Raw genomic sequence first — 21272 nt, forward strand, 5'->3', positions numbered from 1 at the left:
GATGCTTCTACCGTAGGCGGGGGCTGGCCACGTATCTGTTCTGCAATTAGTGAAGAGGAAAGAGGCTCTTTTGAAAAACTGCTGAAGGATTTATATTTTTTAATATTAATATAATACGTAATATAATCATTTCTGGTGTCTGTCACTAAGGGTGATTCCTTTAATGAGGGAAAATCTAATTATCAAACCTGTCATTTCTCAAAATGAGATCTTTTTGCTGTTTTTTTTTTTTGATGTGTGCAACACTTAAACAATTATAGCATAAATTACATGTGGAAAAGTATGGAGGCACTTCATTGTTTTTTACAAATTGGCAGCTTTTTTGCTACCTAAAATGAGTGCATTTTAACAACTCCTCGGTGTCCTTATGTTGACAGTGCGAACAAAGATGTACAATAATTGATCCTTTGTTAAAGGCAGTGAATAAAGTAGCTTTAATGAAAAAGTCTAGTGATTCATTATCGCCTCTTAATTTTTCTTACAGGACAGAGTTCTAAAACCATCAGCTCATCCCCGAGCACTGAAAGTTTGCCTGGAGGAAGGGAATTCACTGGCTCCCCACCTTCATCTGCTACTAAAAAGGACTCCTTTTTTAGCACCATCTCCCGTTCCCGCTCACACAGCAAAACTATGGGCAGAAAAGAATCTGTAAGTATTTAAGGACAGTTTTTCTTTTATCCTTCATTTTCCTGTAGAGTGCTGCGTTTATTAAAACTTGTTTAGGGCTGAGTTCTAAAAAGCTCTTCACATGACTACAAACTAAAATGAATACTTTCATCAAATTATTTTAATTTTATGGTTATCACTTAGTAATATTTTAAGGCCATGGCCTGCATTCCACTAGGAGAAAAAAAGTAGCATCAGTTTAAAATAAGTGGAATCCCAAATCTGCCCTTTCTTCCTCTGCAAATGCTTTTTTGTCAAAGCCTAGGTTTTTTTTTTTTCCTAGAATGTATCAAATAGCATTATACCAAAAAATAGATGAAGACACTTATAAAACAAACCAAGATGGATTTTTTTCAGTTTTATTTCTTGAGAAGTAAAATTAATTATTTTACCTCTTGTTTTGAAAAGTTATACAAATTACATTTAAATGATGGCATGTTGATAGCTGCTCTCGAAGGTCCTTTGTATACGTTGTTCAGGACATACCTAAAGCATATCAACCACTTTAAAAATCTGGTTGTGTCTGAAAAGATTTTTTTTAATTTTTTTTTTTTTACATTCAATTTTGAGAGGCCAAGACAGAGACAGAGCACAAGCGGGGGAGGGGCAGAGAGAGAGAGGGAGACACAGAATCCGAAGCAGGCTCCAGGCTCCGAGCCATCAGCACAGAGCCTGACAGGGGGCTCGAACCCACAAACCGCGATATCATCACCTGAGCCGAAGTCAGACGCTTAATCAGCTGAGCCACCCAGGCTCCCCTCGTTGTGTCTGAAAAATTTTTTCAGCCAACTTCACAAAAAAATAAAACATTTAGCCACATCTTAGAAGTAGTTCGACACTTACTCTTCTACTATGAAGAACCCATCTGCCTACTGGAGCAGGAGGCATGTGTAAGATCTTACAGACAAGGATCTAGCTGTTGCTGAGAGAGCTTTAAATTAGAAGAAAAATAAAACAACAAAACTTTAAAACCCTTGAGGGATAATTATGACACATAGACTAGATAACAGTATGATGTCTGTCTGGACGGCTGTGTATGACTTTAGGCAAGACACTCAAATCCCTGGTACTTCAGCCACCTCATCTGCAGATCAAACAACACACCTTGCTCCCCACAGAGAGGAGTTTACTGCTCAGTCTCTTGGGGTCCCTTCACCGCGTAAGAACTGCGGTTCTCCAACTGGTAGAAGAGCAGAGTGGAACTCTCACTGAAAGATGGCAGCTGTAATACAGGCAGTTGGCTCTGCTCTCTCCTGGCCTCACTCCAAGGACGGTTAGGGCCGGTAAAAGTAAACCCTCAAGGAAGAAGAAATCAAGAGAAAAGATAACAGCAACAAACACTTGGTACTTGTGAAGCAGATGTTAAGTGCTAACTAACTTAGCAGCCTAAGAAAGCTGACCACTAAGTCAGCAGTAGGTAAAAGCCAAGAAGCAACTCGATTTACATTGTAAAGTCCTCTGGAAGCTTAGGAACTAGAAAATGGAGTGAAGTTGGGACTTGCTCTTCCAGAAACAGAGGGATGGATGAAATAGGTGATAGGGGTTAAAGAGTACACTTGTGACGAGCACTGGGTGATGTATGGAATTGTTGAATCACTGTATTATATACCTGAAACCAATGTAACACTGTATGTTAACTATACTAGAATTAAAAGGAAAAAAAAGCCGCCGTTGCCGCCGCCGTCGTCTTCTTCTTCTTGTCATCCTCCTCCTCCTCCTCCTTCTTCTTCTTCTTTTCCTCCTCCTCCTCCTGTGAGCAGGCAGAGAGAGAGAGAGAGAGAGAGAGAGAGAGAGAGAGAGAGAGAATCTTAAAAAGGCTCCACACTCAGCACGGAGCCTATCACAGGGCTCAACCTCCCAGGGCTCGGCCTTGGACTCTGAGCTCATGACCTGAGCCACAACAGGAGTCAGATCTTTAACTGACTGAGCCACCCAGGTGCCCCCAAATTATAAATTTTTAAAAACACACAAATTACTGACTTTAGGTTCTCCAGGTAAACAACCAGTTCACTTTACAGTGAACCCAACCTCCACAGCCCTGCCCAAACACAGAGCTTTCTTTTAGCTTTTGGTTCACACTGTACATGAGCATGACAGCCAGCGATCACTAGATACTTGAGAGCATGTGACAGTTAAAGACAGGCAAAAACAAATAGAAGAAAGCAACTGGGAGAAAAGTGTTTATTCAGGAGAAGAATGCTTCAGGAAAAAAAAAAGAAGGAAAGAAAATATTCAGAGGATAACAACAAAAGCTATTAGAAATCAAAATATGATATCTGAAATGTAAGGCTCAGTAGAAGAGTTGGAACTGATAACATTGAGGAAATCTCCCAAGAAAATGGAGTACAAGACAGAAATGGAAAGAGATAAAAGAAGAAATATTAGAGAACCAACCTCAGAAGTTCAAAATCTGAAAAATAGAAGTTCCAGACAACAGAGAAAATGAAGGAGATAATAAAAAAATACAGTTAATTAAATGTTCCACTAATGAAAGACCAGAGTTTTCAGATCAAAAAATCCATAGACTCATATGAGGACTTTAAGAGACAAAACAGATGAACATAAGGGAAGGGAAACAAAAATAATATAAAAACAGGGAGGAGTACAAAACAGAAGAGACTCATAAATGGAGAACAAAACTGAGGGTTACCGGAGAGGTTGTGGGAGGGGGGATGAGCTAAATGGGTAAGGGGCACGAAGGAATCTACTCCTGAAATCATTGTGGCACTATATGCTAATTTGGATGTAAATTTTAATAAATAAAAAATAAAACAAGTTAATAAAAAAAATCCATAGAAAGTCCCACACAAGTAAAAAGAAACCCACAGCCAGACGTATCACTGAAGAAGTTCAGAACTCTGAGAGCAAAGAACTCTGAGAACAAAGAGATATCCTCCAAACTTGGAGAGTTGAGGGAAAAGAAAGATTTCCAACAAAGGATCAGGAATTAGAATAACTACAAATTGCTCACAGCAACACCAGCAAGGCCATGGAGGAATACCTTTAAAGTTCTGAGAGAAAATTACTTCCAGCCTAGATCCAATACCTAGCCAAACTAATTAAACGTGAGATTAGCATTAAGCTACTTTCACATATTCAAGATTCAAAAAATTTATCCTCATGCACCCATTCTCAGAATCCACTGGGGGATGTGCTTACAGAAATGAGGACATACACTGAGAACAAGGAAACAGAGTGTCCAGAGCAAGACAAAAAGATTCCTCAGAATGATAATATTAGGAGATCCCAAGATTACGTATAGCACGGCTAGTTAGCAGGTCGAGAGAACAGCAGCTAACCCAGGTTGGGGCAAGTCAGAAGGTTCAGAAAGTTTTCTCCAAAAAGATGATATATTTGGGAAACAACTAATGTATTTGAACAAATTAAAAGATTTAAACTAGGGGTGAATTGGGGTTTGACTTAATACCTTTATAAAAACAAAGCCATTAAAACACAGGACAGTGGTGCCTGGTGGCTCAGTCAGTTGACTGACTTGGGCTCAGGTCATGATTTCATGGTTCATGAGTTCGAGCCCCGTATCAGGCTCACAGCTGGTCAGTTCAGAGCCTGCTTCGGATCATCCGTCCCCCTTTCTCTCTGCCCCTGTCCCGCTCCCGCTCTCGCTCGCTCTCTCTCTCAAACATTCATAAATATTAAAAACACACACATGGGACAAATTGTAACTCCAAAGGAAAACAGAGTGTCAGAAAAAGGAAGAAAGGTTACGATAAACCTTGTAACTGAGCCATGACTAAAATTTACGTAGACGTGATAATGAAAGCCTATTGACTACAGAGCTCATCAAAATCATGATAAAATTGGTTAGTAGACCTAAACAAATCATTTTCTTCCTTAGTGGAAAATACTGTCCAGAAAAATCAAGAGACGGCAATATAAACTAGAGATACCGAGATAAAAAAAAAAAATGGGTAAAAGAATTGAAAGTGGTTCCTTCTGGAGCAGGAAGTGGAGGGTGGGGCTGTGTGAACTGTTTTTCATAACAGGCCTTCTCGAACCATTTGACTTTTCAAGGTGTTACATATATAACTTAGATTAAAAATAATAACTAAGAATCACAACAAAAACAGAGTGTATTGGCATAATAAATTAGAAGAGATATCCGCCTGTACAGAGAACATGTCTATGAAGAAGCGGAATAAGGAATAACAAATGAAAAAGGCATATGGAGACACGTTCCATTTGCACTCTGTCACAGTTTGGTGGCATATGGATTAGTCGACAACACCAATTAATTACTTTTCTTTATGGTGATAACTGTAACTTAAAACTGAGACGTCAGGCAAAAATAGAACTAGAGTAAGTCTCACTCTTTACATAGACCTGTTATGAACCAAAAGCAGAATGTAAAATTATTATTCAAAATTCAATATATTTTCTAACTTATGGGAACTAAGTAGGCAGGAATTTTCAAGAGAAAGCCCCTGATTTTTCAAGTAATAGATTATCTTATTATTTTATGAAATAATGTAGTCTGTGCTCTTTGCCAGGTCACACTATCTGCCCCTCCCCCCCAAGGTGCTTGATAGGATCGCACCTCCTTGTCAGAGCCACGTGAGTGGTTCTATCCTGGGAGTTGTAAATGAAAATGACCTGTGCGTATTGCCACTACTGGATCTTCCTCAGCCCTCTCCTTTGCCCTGCCAAGCCTTGGGAGACGTGAAGTATGAGTGAGAAATAACTTTTGCTGATTTATGCTGAGACTGTTGCTTATCATAGCCTAACTGTACACAGGTGGAAAATGCTCAGGCCCATAGCTAGGACTCGTCCTCCCACGGGAGCCACGTACCGCCTTTGCCACTGGTGGCACGAGAGCTTATGACTGGACACCTGTCATCCCTTGAGCCTATATTGCTTTCATTTTCAGCCCAGCTTGGGATAATATAGGGACATTCCGTGTCTTCAGAAAAGTTCAAGATTGCTTTTTGTTAACATCGTCAGCATCAGTTTCTCACATAAGCAAGTAGCCAGAAATGGAAGCAAAGATATGTCTTGTTTTGGCTCCCCAGTGCCTTAAACTATATGTACCTTGCAGATTTCAAGACTCCGTTGATCTTTTAAAGTGGCCCAGGATCAAGAAATTGTTGATGTCACTTAACAAAAGGTTAAAATGGCAGTTGAAAACAGACATTAAAACAAAATAATCTAGTAGGAGCTATCAACCTAAGTGTGGCAAAAGCTGCTTATAATGGTTCTAACGTAATTGAGAGATGATCTTCAAAATCAGTATGTGTGATTTATTTTGGATAAGCATCATATATTAGGTCATAGAACTTATGTCTTCTCAGTATTGTCTTTTTACATATCATATAAAGCCTTTCTGTAATCCACAGGCTGGCTCTCTTCTTTAGATGAAGATGTATCACACTTATTACTGTTAATGCCCCTGATTTGGCCATATCATAGAATACAGAACTCAGCTAAATCTTTAAAGAGGTAACAAATTAAGCTTTATGTCGTATGTTTTTGAAAGGTATCATTATACTTCCTCTCTGAAATGTGAGCAAACTAGTAGGAAGTTTTAAACATTTACCTTTGCTTCTTAGTATTTATTCGTGAACCATCTTCCCTCTGCTTTGTTTCCCAAAAGAGCCTTTAGGGCCCACCTAATTCAAACCATGGTTTCCAGCAAGCTCTCATTTTTTAGTCATGAAAACAGAACTGAAAATTTTGATACTTTTAATTTTCCGTGATAATGTAAATGACATCCAATACTTAGTTTTCTAGAAATCTATTTTAGTTGGGTCATTCATCTGACTGTTAAGTAATTTTTTTTTACTTGTTTTAGCACTGTTAGTCATGTTCCACAATTGTTGCCAAATCATTTTCCAAGAATATCTTTGCTAACATTCAAGAATAGGGAAAATACTGAACATAAGAAAAACTCTAAAATGGATTTGTAACTTCTAATGCTTAAGCACATCAGCCAAGTAAAACATTTTTTTTAAAGTTCCTGATGAACTGCAAGACATTCTGCTATGCTTTTTGATAATTACATACATACCAGTCTCCAAAGATCTAAAGTTATCATCCATGGTTCAGAATCCTCTCTAAACTACAGGAAATCAAAATTGTCTGAGCTAGAAATCCCTGCGTAAAACAGGATGTGTAACAAAGTATGCACCACCTCCAAGCTCCCGGCACTGCTGAGGGTGCTTATCCCGTGTCTTTGTGACCCCTGCATGGACTCCTCATTGCCCTTTGGTAGTGTGAACATATGCCATGGTCATACTAATATAATTATTTTTGTAATATTCATTGATCTATTCTTTATGATAAAAGAATAACACGAAGTGTCAGATGAACGAAAACTAATTTGAAAGTAGACTCATGTTTCCTTCTGGAAGTATAGACAACCTGAACGTTACCTAATCTACTTCAGGTTATGTTCTAGGAATGGAAAGCTAAGACGTATCTGTATAAGAAATGTCAGAGAGTAGTAGTCTCCGCGAGGGTGCTTAGGGTAAAATTGGGGCAGAGGGGAACACATCAAAAGTTAAGTAATAATTAAACTAAATAAGAATTTAACTTATCAACATGAGAGACATTATATGGTTTAATATCAAATAAGCAGTAAAGATCATAAATAATATGGATTCAGAAGATAGGCCGTCATGGGGTTTGTTGTTGTTGTTGTTGTTGTTGTTGTTGTTGTTTTGATCCAGACAGGCTTCACGTGAGAGATCAGACTTGAACCCCAAACATATTTCTTCTATTAAATGCAACCATTGTTTTCTCTTATGAAAATTCAACAACTTCCTAGGACCGGATAGTGGTGGTGGAGATTGAGTAGGCAGTCAACAATGTCTGCTGTGGGTGTTTTCTTCTCCCCCACAGCCTCTGGCAGAATGTAAAATGGTTGGGATTATATCAATTTGCTTGTAAAAATGAAAGAAATCATTATCTCAAATGAGGAAATTTGTTGCTTATTATTTCAAATAACAAGAGTCCCGAGATAGGCAGGTCTAGAATTGGATAATTCAGCTGTTCATTGACATCACCAACTTTCATTTTACCATCCTCAGTGAGGCTTTGTCCTCACGTCACGCCCATCATGTTCTCAAGAGGGCTGTCATAAGCCTAGTATATATCCTGCCATGCCCCCTGCCCCTAGCACACACAACATCTTCCAGAAAAGTCTACTTGGAAGCTCCCCAGCAGGCTTTCCTCCCAACTCAATGGTTGGCCAGACTGAAATCCCATGCCTACTCCTAAACCAGTCTCTGGTACGGGGAAGCTTTAGAGAAGTCCATGCCGATGTGGAAAGGTGGTAGAAGGATAAAACAGTTACACGGACAAATAATCCCTAAAGTATTTTCTCTGATCCTTCCCTGAAGCATTTGCCCTTGATGAGAGCCAGTTCCGTTGTGTCAGTGATGTTTCATTGGTGGGTTTTTAGGCAGCTTGAGTTAGATTGGTAGTTGGAAGAGAGAAACTGAGCAATAGCATTCCCAGGAGGCCAGAATTTTCCTAGTTATCAGATTTTCTCTTCAGCCAGTGATGTATACTTCCTAAGAACATGTATTATGTGGGAAGTATTGATTGTAACAGATTTCTTTGTTGGCTTTCTGGGTGGAATTGAAAGCTGGCATCTAGAGTATGTCTAATTATAGAATTGTTTCAATTAATAAATATACATTTGTAATCTCTCATTGTTTAATCAATAATACTAATGATAACTGGTTTAAAATACAGTCCCATTTAAAATACATTCCCATTTAATAATAGTCTATTGAAATGAATCCATGCAAAATGAATTTAGGCATCAGCAGTTTTTCTAGCTTCTGAGGAATTATAATCTAAGGCCAAAATGAGCTCAGATATTTGAAGCACGGCATTTAGTTACTCATTAGGTGTTATATGAACCTTGTTCACAATCTTTCTGCAGTGCACCAGCTCAAGGTCAGGGAAAGCGTACCATATATCTTTGCGGGAGCGTTCCTTCCTCCTGCGTCCATCTTTTTGCCTTACCCCAAACACCTAATTCCATTTCCAAGAAATGTGAGCATCAAAGGGAGCATCATAAAGAGCTCTCTGCGGTCAACAGCTTATAGGGTGAGCATTTTAATTTAGCTTAGTAAACAGGTTTTATAACCAGCTTTTAGTATCTTTATGCTTCAGTACATTTATTTTTAACCAAAACGTCGGAGGAGCCTATGAAAGCCGAACCACAGGAAGCAGAGTGCTGAACCTTGACTGTAATGCCCTTTTTAGGACAGTGAGATGGTGCCCTTTGGGAACGAATGAAACACTTATTCCCCTCATGCTGGGCCTTCTTCTCCATCATTTGACTTCATCTCCATCATCTCCACAAAATGCAGAGGCGCCGGGCTGTACTGGTGCTGAACACTGCCCAGGAGGCGTAGACAATACGTGGGGAAGAGCTCAAATGAAGCGGTTAGAAATAGTGAGAATCCCTGGCCAGAAACCTGTCAGTTTGAATCGTGCTAAATTAAATGTGTCATTAATAGCATTTGCTTCCTTCCAGTGACCTTTCTTGACACTTGTCATTTATTTGATCTTTCAATGACACATTGCCTTGGGGACAGTAATTTTTGTCCTAAAGCACACATGTGCATGGCAGGAAAGATGAGGGCTTTGAATTATCCGTTCAGATGGTCACCTGAGGCCAGAGGCCAAACTGTGGGGACGGTGAGGTTGGACTCCTCTTTCCCCCTCAGTGGCTGAAACCCTCTCACCTACATGGCATCTTCCTGCTTTTAAATCTCCTGCCCCTAGCATCTCATCATTTATTCTTTTTAACCCCTGTGTTAACTTTTCCAGAAAGCTGTATGTTTAACTGAATGAGCTTTAATTCCAGAAAGAATGACTTTGCTCCTGTCATAGGAATTCTAGGCCTACTGAACAAAGCGGGAGAGCTGGGTCAGGCGGGCAGCTTTCCCCTTGCCTTGAAACCTTAAGGCTCAAGAACACCTTTTAGATTTTCCCTCATGCTAGCGCTGCTGGGTCGGTCAGCAGCTTCGGCACCTTTACTTCAGCTTTCTCTCTTTTCCTGAACCCTGATTTTTTTTCCCCTCCCAGTTTTCTACACCCAGATGCCCAGGTGTCAGGAATTCATACATGTGGAAGTATTCCAGGTGGTAAGCTCCAGGAACCTCACGCCTGAAGCCTGGAGAAAAGGGTGGGTTACAGAGCAGTCAGTAGTGCAGTTTGTGCATTGCTTGCAAGAGCCCCACTGCAGGGGCAAGTGGGTGCAAAAACCCAGCCTGTGCTCTGTTCACCAAGAAGCGTGCCCAAGTCTGGGGGCTGTGTTTGCCTGGAAAGGCAGTGTGTTTCTCTCTACAAAAGTGATGTCCATTCCCCAAGGCCTGCACCCAAAGGAAGTGAGTTTTCCTAATTAAAGTAAAAGCGTGTGTTAGGTTAGTAAAGGCCCCAAGAGGAAACTGTAAGTGTTGGAAAAATTCAGGACCTTTCTGTTTCATGGCAATAATGATAAAATTGAAAAACATGGATGGTACCAGAAAAACATGTTGGCATCAATATGAAGAACTAATAAGATGAGAAAAGAAAAACAAAAATAAAATTCTCTTGGGGCACCTCGGTGGCTCAGTCGATTAAGCGTCCGACTTCAGCTTAGGTCATGATCTTGCAGTTTTAGGAGTTTGAGCCCCGCATCGGGCTCTGTGCTGACAGCTCAGAGCCCGGAGGCTGCTTCAGATTCTGTGTCTCCTTCTCTGTCTGCCCCTCCCTCACTCACACTCTGTCTCTCTTTCTCTCTCTCAAAAATAAATACTAAAAAAAAAAGTTTTTTAATTCTCTTGACTGTAAAAATACTAAGTATAATCATTTACACAGAGAGTTCTCCATCCATGCTTTATTAAGCCTCTTAATAAGCATGTCTGTCATTACAAATGATGTGATTAACTTTGTTGTAAATTATATTTGGTTCGACTAGTAAACTTGACTCACATAATCTTAACCTTGGTCTGGGGTGTTTCGCTGCTTGTGAAGTACATTTGGTCACAACCAACTTTTTCAAATAGGTGAAAAAAACAATAACCAACAGCCTTCTCAGCACTGACATGATATTGTGGCCAAAGTATGGAAAATGTCTTGAAAAGATAATCAAATTCCCAAACGTCCTTTTTATTTAAGATGATGGCAAAGCCCTCCCTCCCTTCCCTCAGAATCGTCACCAACTTAGCACAGTTCCATCTATAGCCTTATTTCCTGTCAGAACATATTCTCCAAAGTTACTTAAGTCAGTACATGGAAACTTTAACAGCAGTAACTGAAAGTACGATGATTTTAATAAGCCATGCACAAATTAGCTTTACCCTAAAAAGTTACGGGCTACCTTTGAAAACAAGAGAGAAGAAAATAAAAGTGTTTCAACTGGAAAAACAGTGACAAAAGGGGCCACTTCCCCCACTGTTTCTTCATACACCCCTCACTGCACTCTGATTCCTGGCTTTCTTGGTAGTATTTTCCAATTACTGTTTCACCTTTGATGTTCTTATCGTTCTCCTCTAAAGTTTCCTATCTTTCTTATTTTTGCCTCTTTGGCGAACGCCTAAAGATGGTCTGATCTCGTTAAATAAACCCATTCCCACCATACCTTGAAAGGGCCTTTCAAGACCCGCCTGTAGGATCAGTCACTTTCAGGTGATCACTCTGACCTCTTGATCATCAACACCTTTTTATTCTTGGACACCATCCCAAAGTTAGGACAGAATTGTAAACAGAATCATGAAAGTTTGCGACATTTACCTGAAATCTTCCATGTGCCCCCTCAGATATATCAAGAGTTCCATTAACAAGAAAGTGTAACAAATTGGAAATCATGGCATTAACCTGCCCCACAGACGCATATACACCCACCACCACACAGTCCCAAAATTGAAGGAGGTCTCATGTGCAAAATAATGCTCCAAGTAATTTAGAATAAGCAGGGAGAAATGCTGCCAAGTTGCCTAATTTCAGGATGTTCTCAGTCTAGATTCTAATCAGGCTTTTAGATTTGAAGCGTATTTGTATTCTCTACATAGCATCTCTTAGTCATTATGACACAAAGATACACACTTCATAAAATATCAAGAACAATACTTTTGAAAATGAAATTGAAGAAAACAAGAATGGAACCAGCAAGGGACCACTGTGTGAAAATGCTAGCATTTATAGCAATCCTAAATTCATCTCTAGACAACAAACTTTCATATCATCCAGATGGACTGTGATAAAACTATTAATACCTATTTACTGCCCAGGATAAATGAGTGTTGGTTTTTTTTTTTTCTCAATGTCTGTAGTCACAGTCACCAACCCTCAATCTCAATTATGACTAAACTCCTTTTATAGTATCCTTGATGATTATCTTCAGAATTAGGTGTGAAGGATGAGTAGTCACAAAGTCTTTTTTTTTTTTTTCTTCAAATAAATGAATGGGCCTAAATTTTTTTGGCTTGGAATTGACATTTAAATTCCTGAGATCATCTAATGAGATTTAAAGACTGTTTAAATGTTGGGCCTTGCGCTTCATTCCAAAGACAGTGTCCCATTATTCAGGATGTTTTAAGCTGAATAGAACAGAAATTCTGACTCAAACTGATTCAAATACAAAGGAAAGTTATTAGCTCAAATAAGTCCAAAGGACTCCTCATTCCTAGGTGCATTTTAGAATCCCTTACAGAACTTTAAAAAATACCAGGAACAGCGGTAAGCAGTACTGAATGAGAATCTCTAAGGTGGGGCTTGGGCCATGGTAAATGATGAAAACTTCCCAGGTTATTTGTATGTCGGGGTTCAGAACCAGTGATTGAGAAGCTCATTAGTGTCTTCAAGGAACCAAGTCCTCTCCACCCCGCTGCCCTGCCCTGCCCTGCCCTGCCCTGTCCTGCTCAGAACAGACCCTTCCCCAGGTTAGAAGTGGGGCGCTTGGCACGAGACCTCCTGGGGCTCTGCACTGAGTCACCTTCCCCTTGAGAGGAGGGCCCTCTTGGGGAGGAGGACATGAGGAATGAACAGGGGGCACCAACCCTCCTCCCTGCAGAGTCAGAGTTTAGTTAGCCCTACGGAGTGCCACCATAATCTGTCAACTAAAGCTTTTACGGTCGTAGAAAAATATAACCATTCTTTTGTCATGTCGTATTTCTCTTCAAATGAACAGTCATGTTCAGAATAGTCATTTCTGTTATAGGCAATTTATATGTTCCCCCAAATTACCATGCTGTGCAAAATCATGATTCAAAACTACTGGACTCCTGGGGAAATGGGATTGGGGAACAACATTCAAGAACTTTATCAATGATGCATAAAACAAGGTAGGAACCTAGCTAAAGTGGTAGCATGGTTTTACACATGTCAAGGGATTAAATAAGTAAATGCCATAATAAATGCAATCCTGAAGCTTGGTTGGGGAAGCGGACCTCAGAAAGCTTGCAGTTTTTGAGTTACCATGAAATTGCAGAAAAAAGACTATCTGGAATCTGATGAATTTGAGACATGGGTGAAGCCCATCACACACACTGTGAACCAAAGTAGCCGGCAGATTTGTGAGGTGTGCACATGTGTGCATTTTGTGTATTCCTGCCTGTCTGGGTTCGGCTATGTGCAGCTTCGCCTGCAGCCAGTGTTTGTGTGGATGTGTCTGTGCATAAGCAAACATGAAATTCACATTATGCTCAGTTCCCTACTCATCGGTCTCATTGAAACAGATTCACATTTTCAAAACAAACATTGTCACAGAACTGATTTTACTCCGGGTTTGATGTGCAGCTTCTGAATGTCACAGGTTAGGGGAATGAGGATATAGAAAAATGACACTTTATTAATTTTTTGTTCTCAGCTCAGTAACTTAGCAATCCTACGTTAATTAGAAATTTTAGAGTAAGTCCATTTCATCAGAGCGGTCACATCCATCTCAAGTACTTGATAACACCAGCTTACTCCCAGTGAATGTCTTCCTCAGAGTCTGATTCCCCACCAGAATTCTGCAGGGGCTCCTTCTCCCAACGATAAATCCTGTGATTTTTAAGGCCCAGTCTACAGGGCCCTTGATGACCTCCCTCTGTTCACCTTGTCATCAGCCCTCCCTCCAGTTCCTCCTCAGCCCTTCAGGAATGCACAGCTACGTCCATTCCCTCATGCGAACCCCACTGCCTCGTACGTCTGTGTTGTTTCGCTCTGCCGGTCTCTGCCGACCAAAATGATTTACGAGACCACGAAACTCCTAGAGTTCCTTCCAGTCTCAGCCCAAGTGCGTTGTGTCCCATAAAGCCTTCCTTCCACCCTCTGGAAGCTTTAAGCACTTTCAGGAGATAGCTATGGCCCAATTTAGGCTGCAGATTCCAGAGCCCCTCCCCAAACCTACAGAAGCGGTATGTTGAGGTGGAGGAGAGGGGCGTCCTAAGTTATCTGCAAATGCTTCCTTTGTTTTGACTGTCAGAGAACTACCAGTGTTCAGTTCAGACAAGACTTTTTCTTGTCTCTATCACAATATCCTCTGTGCCAGATTTTGTGTCTGGCACTCAGTAAGTGTTTTTGAATGATTGAAAACTGTTAAGGGTTTTGTGTGCTGTGCAAGAATTCAGATGTATTAGGCTTTACTCTGGCCTTTCTTAGGGCCTGAAAAGTCACCTCATTTCCCAGTGATACTCACCAACCGCATAAAAAACCTAGTAGCAGTTTGTTGATGTATAGTGAGAAATGAGATTTTTATAAATTAGTTAAGGGGTAAATTACTGAAAGTGGGATAGGCATAAGAGTAAACCGGGTAACTTAGAGAATTATTTCCTTCTCTCATTTTTCATTTTCGGCATCTCAGCATTGGTAGTGTTTGTGTTAATTAAGCTTAAGCTGTTTCAACGCTTGGTATCATTTTACCAGTTGTAACAAAGTATTTCTTGAACATGCTTGATCCTTAACTTGGATATGCTGTAGGGTGCCATTTTTTGCTTGTCCCTGATGGGACATTATGGGCGTCAGCCCAGAGAACGGTGGTATGAGGGTGCACGTTTCATCCTGACACGGGTCAATTAGCTTTGCCATAAGAAAAACAACCTTGGCGAAGGCCCTTCTCTCTGGGTCAGCCATTGTTCAGATGCCTACTTTCTTGATGCCAGGAACAGCAAGCGAAAGCACGCAGACGGGTCTGCCCAGCCAGCAATAGTATGCGAAACTCAGCTGGAGGCCCCGGTGCTGGTGGCTGGTTTCATCAGTTGGTCTGCTCACGTGTAAGCAGAGAGGGAAAAACCCTTGTTAAATAGAGTAACATCTGTGCTAATTGGCATGGTAGAGGAGAGAGCTATTCTGGTTTACAAAAGATTGGTCAAGTTGCCTAATTATAAAAATACAACAAGAGGTGATGTAGCCTAAAAATCCAAAAGATGGGGACATTTCTCCACAGACACCATAGAATTAGGCTACCGAACACCACCCCTTCGAGGAGAGACCTTTTTTCCCCCAGTTACAATGTTCGAAAGATAAGCACTTGTCTTAATAACTCTGTTTAACATTTTTATACCTTTTGGATTTTCACATTTAAGCCAGGAAGTTCCTAAGACATACCATGTCTGTAATTATTTATTTAAAGGAGCAGTTATAGGACTTTTGTAAATAATAAGTTTTGTAACTCTGCAAGTAAGATTTTATTCTTCCTCTGGTTATACCTGTGTGAGGTTGTCCTGGTTAGACATTTTATCTTCACTTTCAGTATGTTTATTTCAGGACTGTAAAATGTATTCCGTTTATTTTAGGATTTGCAGTAGGTGATCCTGTTTTCTGGCACCATTCTTATCTTTTCTGTTTATTTATTTTTTGTAAACAACTTCTAGAAAAGCACAGTTTAGATGAAAATAGCTCACAATGTTGAAATGGCAATAGGCATAAAAACACATTTCTAAAAGGCTAAACATATTTAATAAATATTACTTATTAGGATTATGATAAAAATATCTTCAGAAAATCAGGGATGAGTTTAAACACCATGGATTACAGATGTGGCCTGCTTTGTGATTCTTTTTATTGCATTCATATTGGAAAAGCATCTTTTTATTCCCTCAAACTTACACACAACCTCTGTTTATCAAAAGTTAAAGAAGAGAGCATCCATAATCCAACAAAATTAATTTGTATTTGATTTTACAATAAGTGCTTATGTTTACAGTAGAATAAATTGATACCTAATAGCCTAAGAATTAGCTCTAAATAGAATACTGAAGCCACTCTATACAGAACTGACTGAGGAGCACCTAGGTGGCTCAGTGGGTTAGGCGTCTGACTCTTAAGGTTGGCTGAGGTCATGATCTCAGGGTCATGAGACTGAGCCCCACATTGGGCTCCATGCTGAGTATGGAGCCTGCCTAAGATTCTCTCTCTCACTCTCCCCCAATCTCTCACCCCCCCCCAATATCTCTCTCTCTCTCTCTCTCTCTCTCTCTCTCTCTCTCTCAAATAAAAGATGAACAAAAATAAAAGAACTGACTGAGGGAGATTGGAAAGCTGTCTTGAAAACCTGTCTGCCACCCTGCCTCTCTTCTCACCACATGCCACTCCATGTTGAGAAGAGGTCTTTTGGACTGTTACCAAATATGCATCTAACCATGCTGCCATCTGTTAAAACTGCCTTAGAGCAGAGAAGTGGTAAAGCGTTTCACAGCCTTTCCAATCCCTAGGGGGACTGGAAGCTGTATTCAGAAGAAGGAGGGCATGAGATGGGTCCTCTACATCCTTGCCATTCAGAGTATGGTCTGGGGACCAGCTCCGTAGCCATCCCCTGGGAGCTCATTAGAAATGCTGAAGCTCGGGCCCCACCCCAGACCTACTAAATTAGACTGCATTTAACAGCATTCCCCAGATGATTTTTGTGCATAGTACAGACCGAGAAGAATTAGTCGAAGTAAGAATAATTGAGTACCAAATCAGAAATGAAATTTGCTATAGATAACTCCAGCTGCAAATGTATGCTAGTATAATGAACATGTTCTCCTTGTGGATGATGGTAAAGTGCTGGGCTGAAGGTTATAGAACATTTTCCATGTGTGTCCTCTATTCTAAGCATTTTCCGTGTATTAACTCCTTTAATCCTCTAAGACTCTGTGAGGTTGGTGCTATAAGTATCTCTGATTTTACAGATGAGGGAGCTGAGGATAAAGAGAATGTGGTTAACTCCATGTACAAAAAAAGGGCTCTAGTCATGACAACAATGGGTAATTTTGCCTTATCAGGTGGAGGCAAAAGAATAAAACAGGGTAAGAAACTAAGATTTTTTACCCCCTCAATAAAAATTAGGAGGGGCACAGGAATAAAAGGAAATTTATTTCTCTTAATTTTGTGAGCCTTACATGTTCTATTTTAAGGTAGCATAATCTATGTCCCATATGTCCCACCCACAACAAGCACGTGATCATTTTAACCTGCCAACACCTGACTTCAAAAAGATATTTGGCCTTTCACATGTAAACCAGTGAAGTGAATGTGGATCTAATATGCAATTGGCCAGCTCTTGGAATATGCTAAACGTCACACTGCAGTTGCGCAGAGGAAAGATTTTCATGGAAAAATAAAAGTTTCTCCCTATACTTCACCTGGTGGCCCTGTCCGCCGTCTCTCCTTGGGCTCATGCCTCACCTGGTTACTCTCATTTTAAGGCAAGCAATTTTTAATTTTGTAAAGTATAAGGAAGCACTATTCTCTTTTTTACTGTGATAAAATAGACATAAAATTTACCACCTTAACCATTTTTAAGTGTATATAGTTCAGTGTATCAAATTCTTTCATATCGTTGTGCATTGATTCCATAAACTCTTTTTAGTAAAGCTGAAACTCAGTACCCATTAAACAGTAACCTTTCATTCACCCCGGCCCCCTTGCAACCAGCATTCTACTTAATGTCGTCATGATTTTGACTCCAAGTACTTCACATAAATGCAATCATACTGTACTTGCATTTCTGTGACTGGCTTATATCACTTAGTGTAATGTCCGCAAAGTTCATCTGTGTTGTCTATCAGACTTTCCTCCCTTTTTAAGGCTGAACGGTATTCCATTATATGTCTGTACCACATTTTGGTTATCCATCAGTCCGTGGACACTTTCTTACTTCCACATTTTAGCTATTATGAGTAATGCTGCTGTGAACACAAGTGTAAAAATATCTCTTTGAGACTCTGCTTCCAATTATCCAGAATTGCTGGATTTTTCAGTAATTCTATTTTTAATTTTTGGGAGAACCCCCATACTTTTTTCACAACGGCTGTACTATTTTACATTCCCACCAACCGTGCAGGAGGGTTCCAATTACTCCACATCTTCCCCAACATTTGTTATTTACTGGTATTTGGATAGTAGCCATCCTAATGGGTGTGAGATAATGTCTCATTATAGTTTTGATTTGCATTTCCCTAATGATATTTTGCATCTTTTCATGTGTTTATGGGCCATTTGTATATCTTCTTTGGAGAAGTATCTATTCAAGTCCTTTGCCCATTTGTTATCCAGGTTGTTGTTTTGTTACTGAGTTTTAGGAGTTCTATCTATATTCTGGATTCCTTATCAGATATGTGATTTGCAAATTGTTTCCTTCATTCTTTGGATCGCCCTTTTACTGTATTGATTGTGTCTTTTAATGCACATTTTTAATTTTTTTCATGAAATCCAGTTTGTCTATTTGTTGTCTTGTTGCCTGTGCCTTTGGTGTCATAGCTAAGAAATCATTGCCAAATCCAATGTCCCATGTTTTCTTCTAAGAGTTTTACAGTTTTAGGTCTTACATTTAGATCTTTGATCCATTTTGAGTTGGTTTTTGTGCATTGTGTTAGATAAGGGCCCAACTTCATATTTTTGCAAATAGATGTTCAGTTTTCCCAGCACCATTTGTTGAAAATACTATCCTTTCCCCTATTTAATGGTCTTGACACCATTGCAGAAATTGACCATAAATGCAAGGGTTTATTTCAGAGTTTTCTTTTCTAATCCATTGGTTTATGTATCTGTCTTTATGCCAGTAACACACTGTTTTGATTACGGTAGCTTTAGAATAAATTTTGAAATCAGAAGTTCCTCCAGTCTTTCTCTTTTTTTTTTTTTTTTTAAGTTTTTTAAGTTTTTATTTAAGTTCCAGTTAGTTAACATACAGCACAATTAGTTTCAGGTGTACAATAAGGTGATTAACCACTTCCACGTAACACCTAGTGTTCAGCTCAACAAGTACATTCCATAATCCCCATCACCTATTTCACTCAACCCCCTTCCCCTCTGGTAACCATCAGTTTGTTCTTTATAGTGAAGTCTGCTTCTTGGTTTGCCTCTCTCTTTTTTTCCCTCTACCCATTTGTTCTGCTTCATAAATTACACATATGTGTGAAATGATATGGTATTTATCTTTGACTTATTTCTTCAAGATTGTTTTGGCTACTCAGGGTACCTTGAGATTCCATATGAATTTTAGAATGGGTTTTTATATTTCTGGGGAAGAAATGTCATGGGATTGCATTGAATCTGTAGATTGCTTGGATAGCATTGACATTTTAAGAATATTACATCTTCCATGAACATAGTCCATGAATATTGGATATGTTTACATTTATTTATGTCTAATTTAATTTCTTTCAGCGGTGTCTACAAGCTTTCATTGTACAGGTTTTTCACTTCCTTGGTTAAGTCAATTCCTAAATATTTTATTGTTTTTGATGCTATTATGAATGGAATTGTTTCTGTAATTTTTTTCAAATTGTTCGTTGTTAGTGTGTAAACACTGCAAACTGATTTTCATGTGTTGACTTTGTATCTTCCTACTTTGCTGAATTCATTTATTAGTTTTAACACTTTTATGTGAATTGTGATTTTTTTTTTGTGGAATATTTAGGGTTTTCTACACATAAGATCATATCATCTGCAAAAAGATAATTTTATTTCTTTTCCATTTTGAATGTTTTTTATGTCTCTTTCTGAACTTCACAATTGCTCTGGCTGGAACTTCCAGTATTTTATCACACAAAAGTTGTAAAAGTGACATCTGTGCTTTTTTTGTCTCTGATACTAAAGGAAAAGCTTTCAGTTTTTCATCGAGTATGATAGTCTGTGTTTTTTCCATATATGGTTTTTGTTATGTTGAGGGAGTTTCCTTCTACTGATAGTTTTTTGTGTTTTACCATAATGTGTTGGATTTTCTTAAATACTTTTTCTGAGCAATTCAGATGATCATATTTCCCCCCCTCATTTTGTTAATGTAGTTTATTACATTGAGCAGTTTTCATATTTGAATCATCTTTGCATTTCAGAAATAAATCTCAACTTGGCCTCAAGGTCTGTAATCCTTTTAATATACTGCTGAATTTGGTTTGTCAGTATTTTGTTGAGTATTTTATATCAGTGTTCATAAGAGATCACTGGTCTGTAGTTTTCTTTTAGTGTCTTTGTCTGACTTTGGTATCAGGTTAAAGTGGCCTCATGGAATGAGTTGGAAAGTGATCTCTCATCTCCAATTTTTTTTCAAAAGTTTAAAAAGAATTAATATTTGTTTTCTCTAAAAGGTTGCTAGAATTCACCAGTGAAAAACCATCAGGTCCAGAGCTTTTCTTTGTTGGGAGTATTTAAATTACTGATTCAATCTCTTTACTAGTTATAGATCTGGTCACATGTTTTTTATTTGTGAGTTAGTATTAGTAGATTTTATGTCTCTAGGACTTTGTTCATTTCATGTAGCTTATCCAATTTCATGGCATACAGGTGTTCATAGTATTCTATATCCTTTTTGTTTATGTAGAATCAGTACTAATGTTCCCAATTTCATTTCTGGTTTTAGTAATTTGAATCTTCTTTTTTTTGTTGTTCCTTTTTTTGGTTTTTTTTTTGCTTGTTTGTTTTGTTTTGTTTTTAGTCCTATTTAGCTAAAGATTTGTCAATTTTGTTGATCTTTTTGAAGAACAAACTTCTGGTTTCATTGATTTTCTCCAGTGTTCTCTAGTCTCTATTTGTGTATCTCTGCTATAATCTTAATTATTTCCTTCCTTCTGCTGGTTTTGCGTTTAATTTTTTCTGTGTGGTTCCTTACATTATATAATTAGGTTGGTGATTTGAGGTCTTTCTTGGTTTTGTGACGTGAGCATGTATAGCTGTAAATTTCCAGCTTTAACACTGCTTTTCCGAAATCCAGTAAGTTTCGGTATGTTGTAGTTTTGTTTTCATTTATCTGTAAGTATTTTCTAACTTCTCTTGCTATTTCTTGTTGGATCCATTGCTTGTTTGAAAGTTTGCTGTTAAATTTCTACATATTTGTGAATTGTGGTCAAAGAAGATACTTGGTATGGCATCTGTCTTTTTAAATTTGTAGAGATTTAATATGTGGCCTAACATATGGTCTATCCTAGAAAAGATCTGTGAACATTTGAGAAGAATACATATGCTGTTGTTATAGATAGAGTGTTTGTAATGTCTATTAAATCTGGTTGATTTATTATATTGTTTAAATCCTCTATTTCCTTTTGTCTGGTTTTTCTATCCATTTTTAGAGTATTGAAGTGTCTTTAGCTATTATTGTAGGAATGTCTTTTTCTCCCTTCAATTCTGTCATGTTTTGCTTCATAAATTTTGCTGTTTTGTTATTAGGTGTGTTGTAAATTTTTGTAATT

General features: G+C 38.8%; 1 protein-coding gene across 6 annotated transcripts in view; it reads left to right on the top strand.

The window, feature by feature from the left end:
• The window catches only part of TBC1D5 (TBC1 domain family member 5), a 583027-nt gene that overhangs the window by 524635 nt on the left and 37120 nt on the right, over positions 1-21272 (top strand). For all 6 annotated transcript variants that reach the window (XM_047875577.1, XM_047875576.1, XM_047875579.1 and 3 more), the window contains one exon: positions 485-648. In XM_047875577.1, the coding sequence (XP_047731533.1) occupies positions 485-648 (164 nt within the window). The remainder of the gene's footprint in view (positions 1-484; positions 649-21272) is intronic.

Source organism: Prionailurus viverrinus, chromosome C2, assembly GCF_022837055.1.
Source record: "Prionailurus viverrinus isolate Anna chromosome C2, UM_Priviv_1.0, whole genome shotgun sequence".
In the NCBI taxonomy this organism is placed as follows: Eukaryota; Metazoa; Chordata; class Mammalia; order Carnivora; family Felidae; genus Prionailurus; species Prionailurus viverrinus.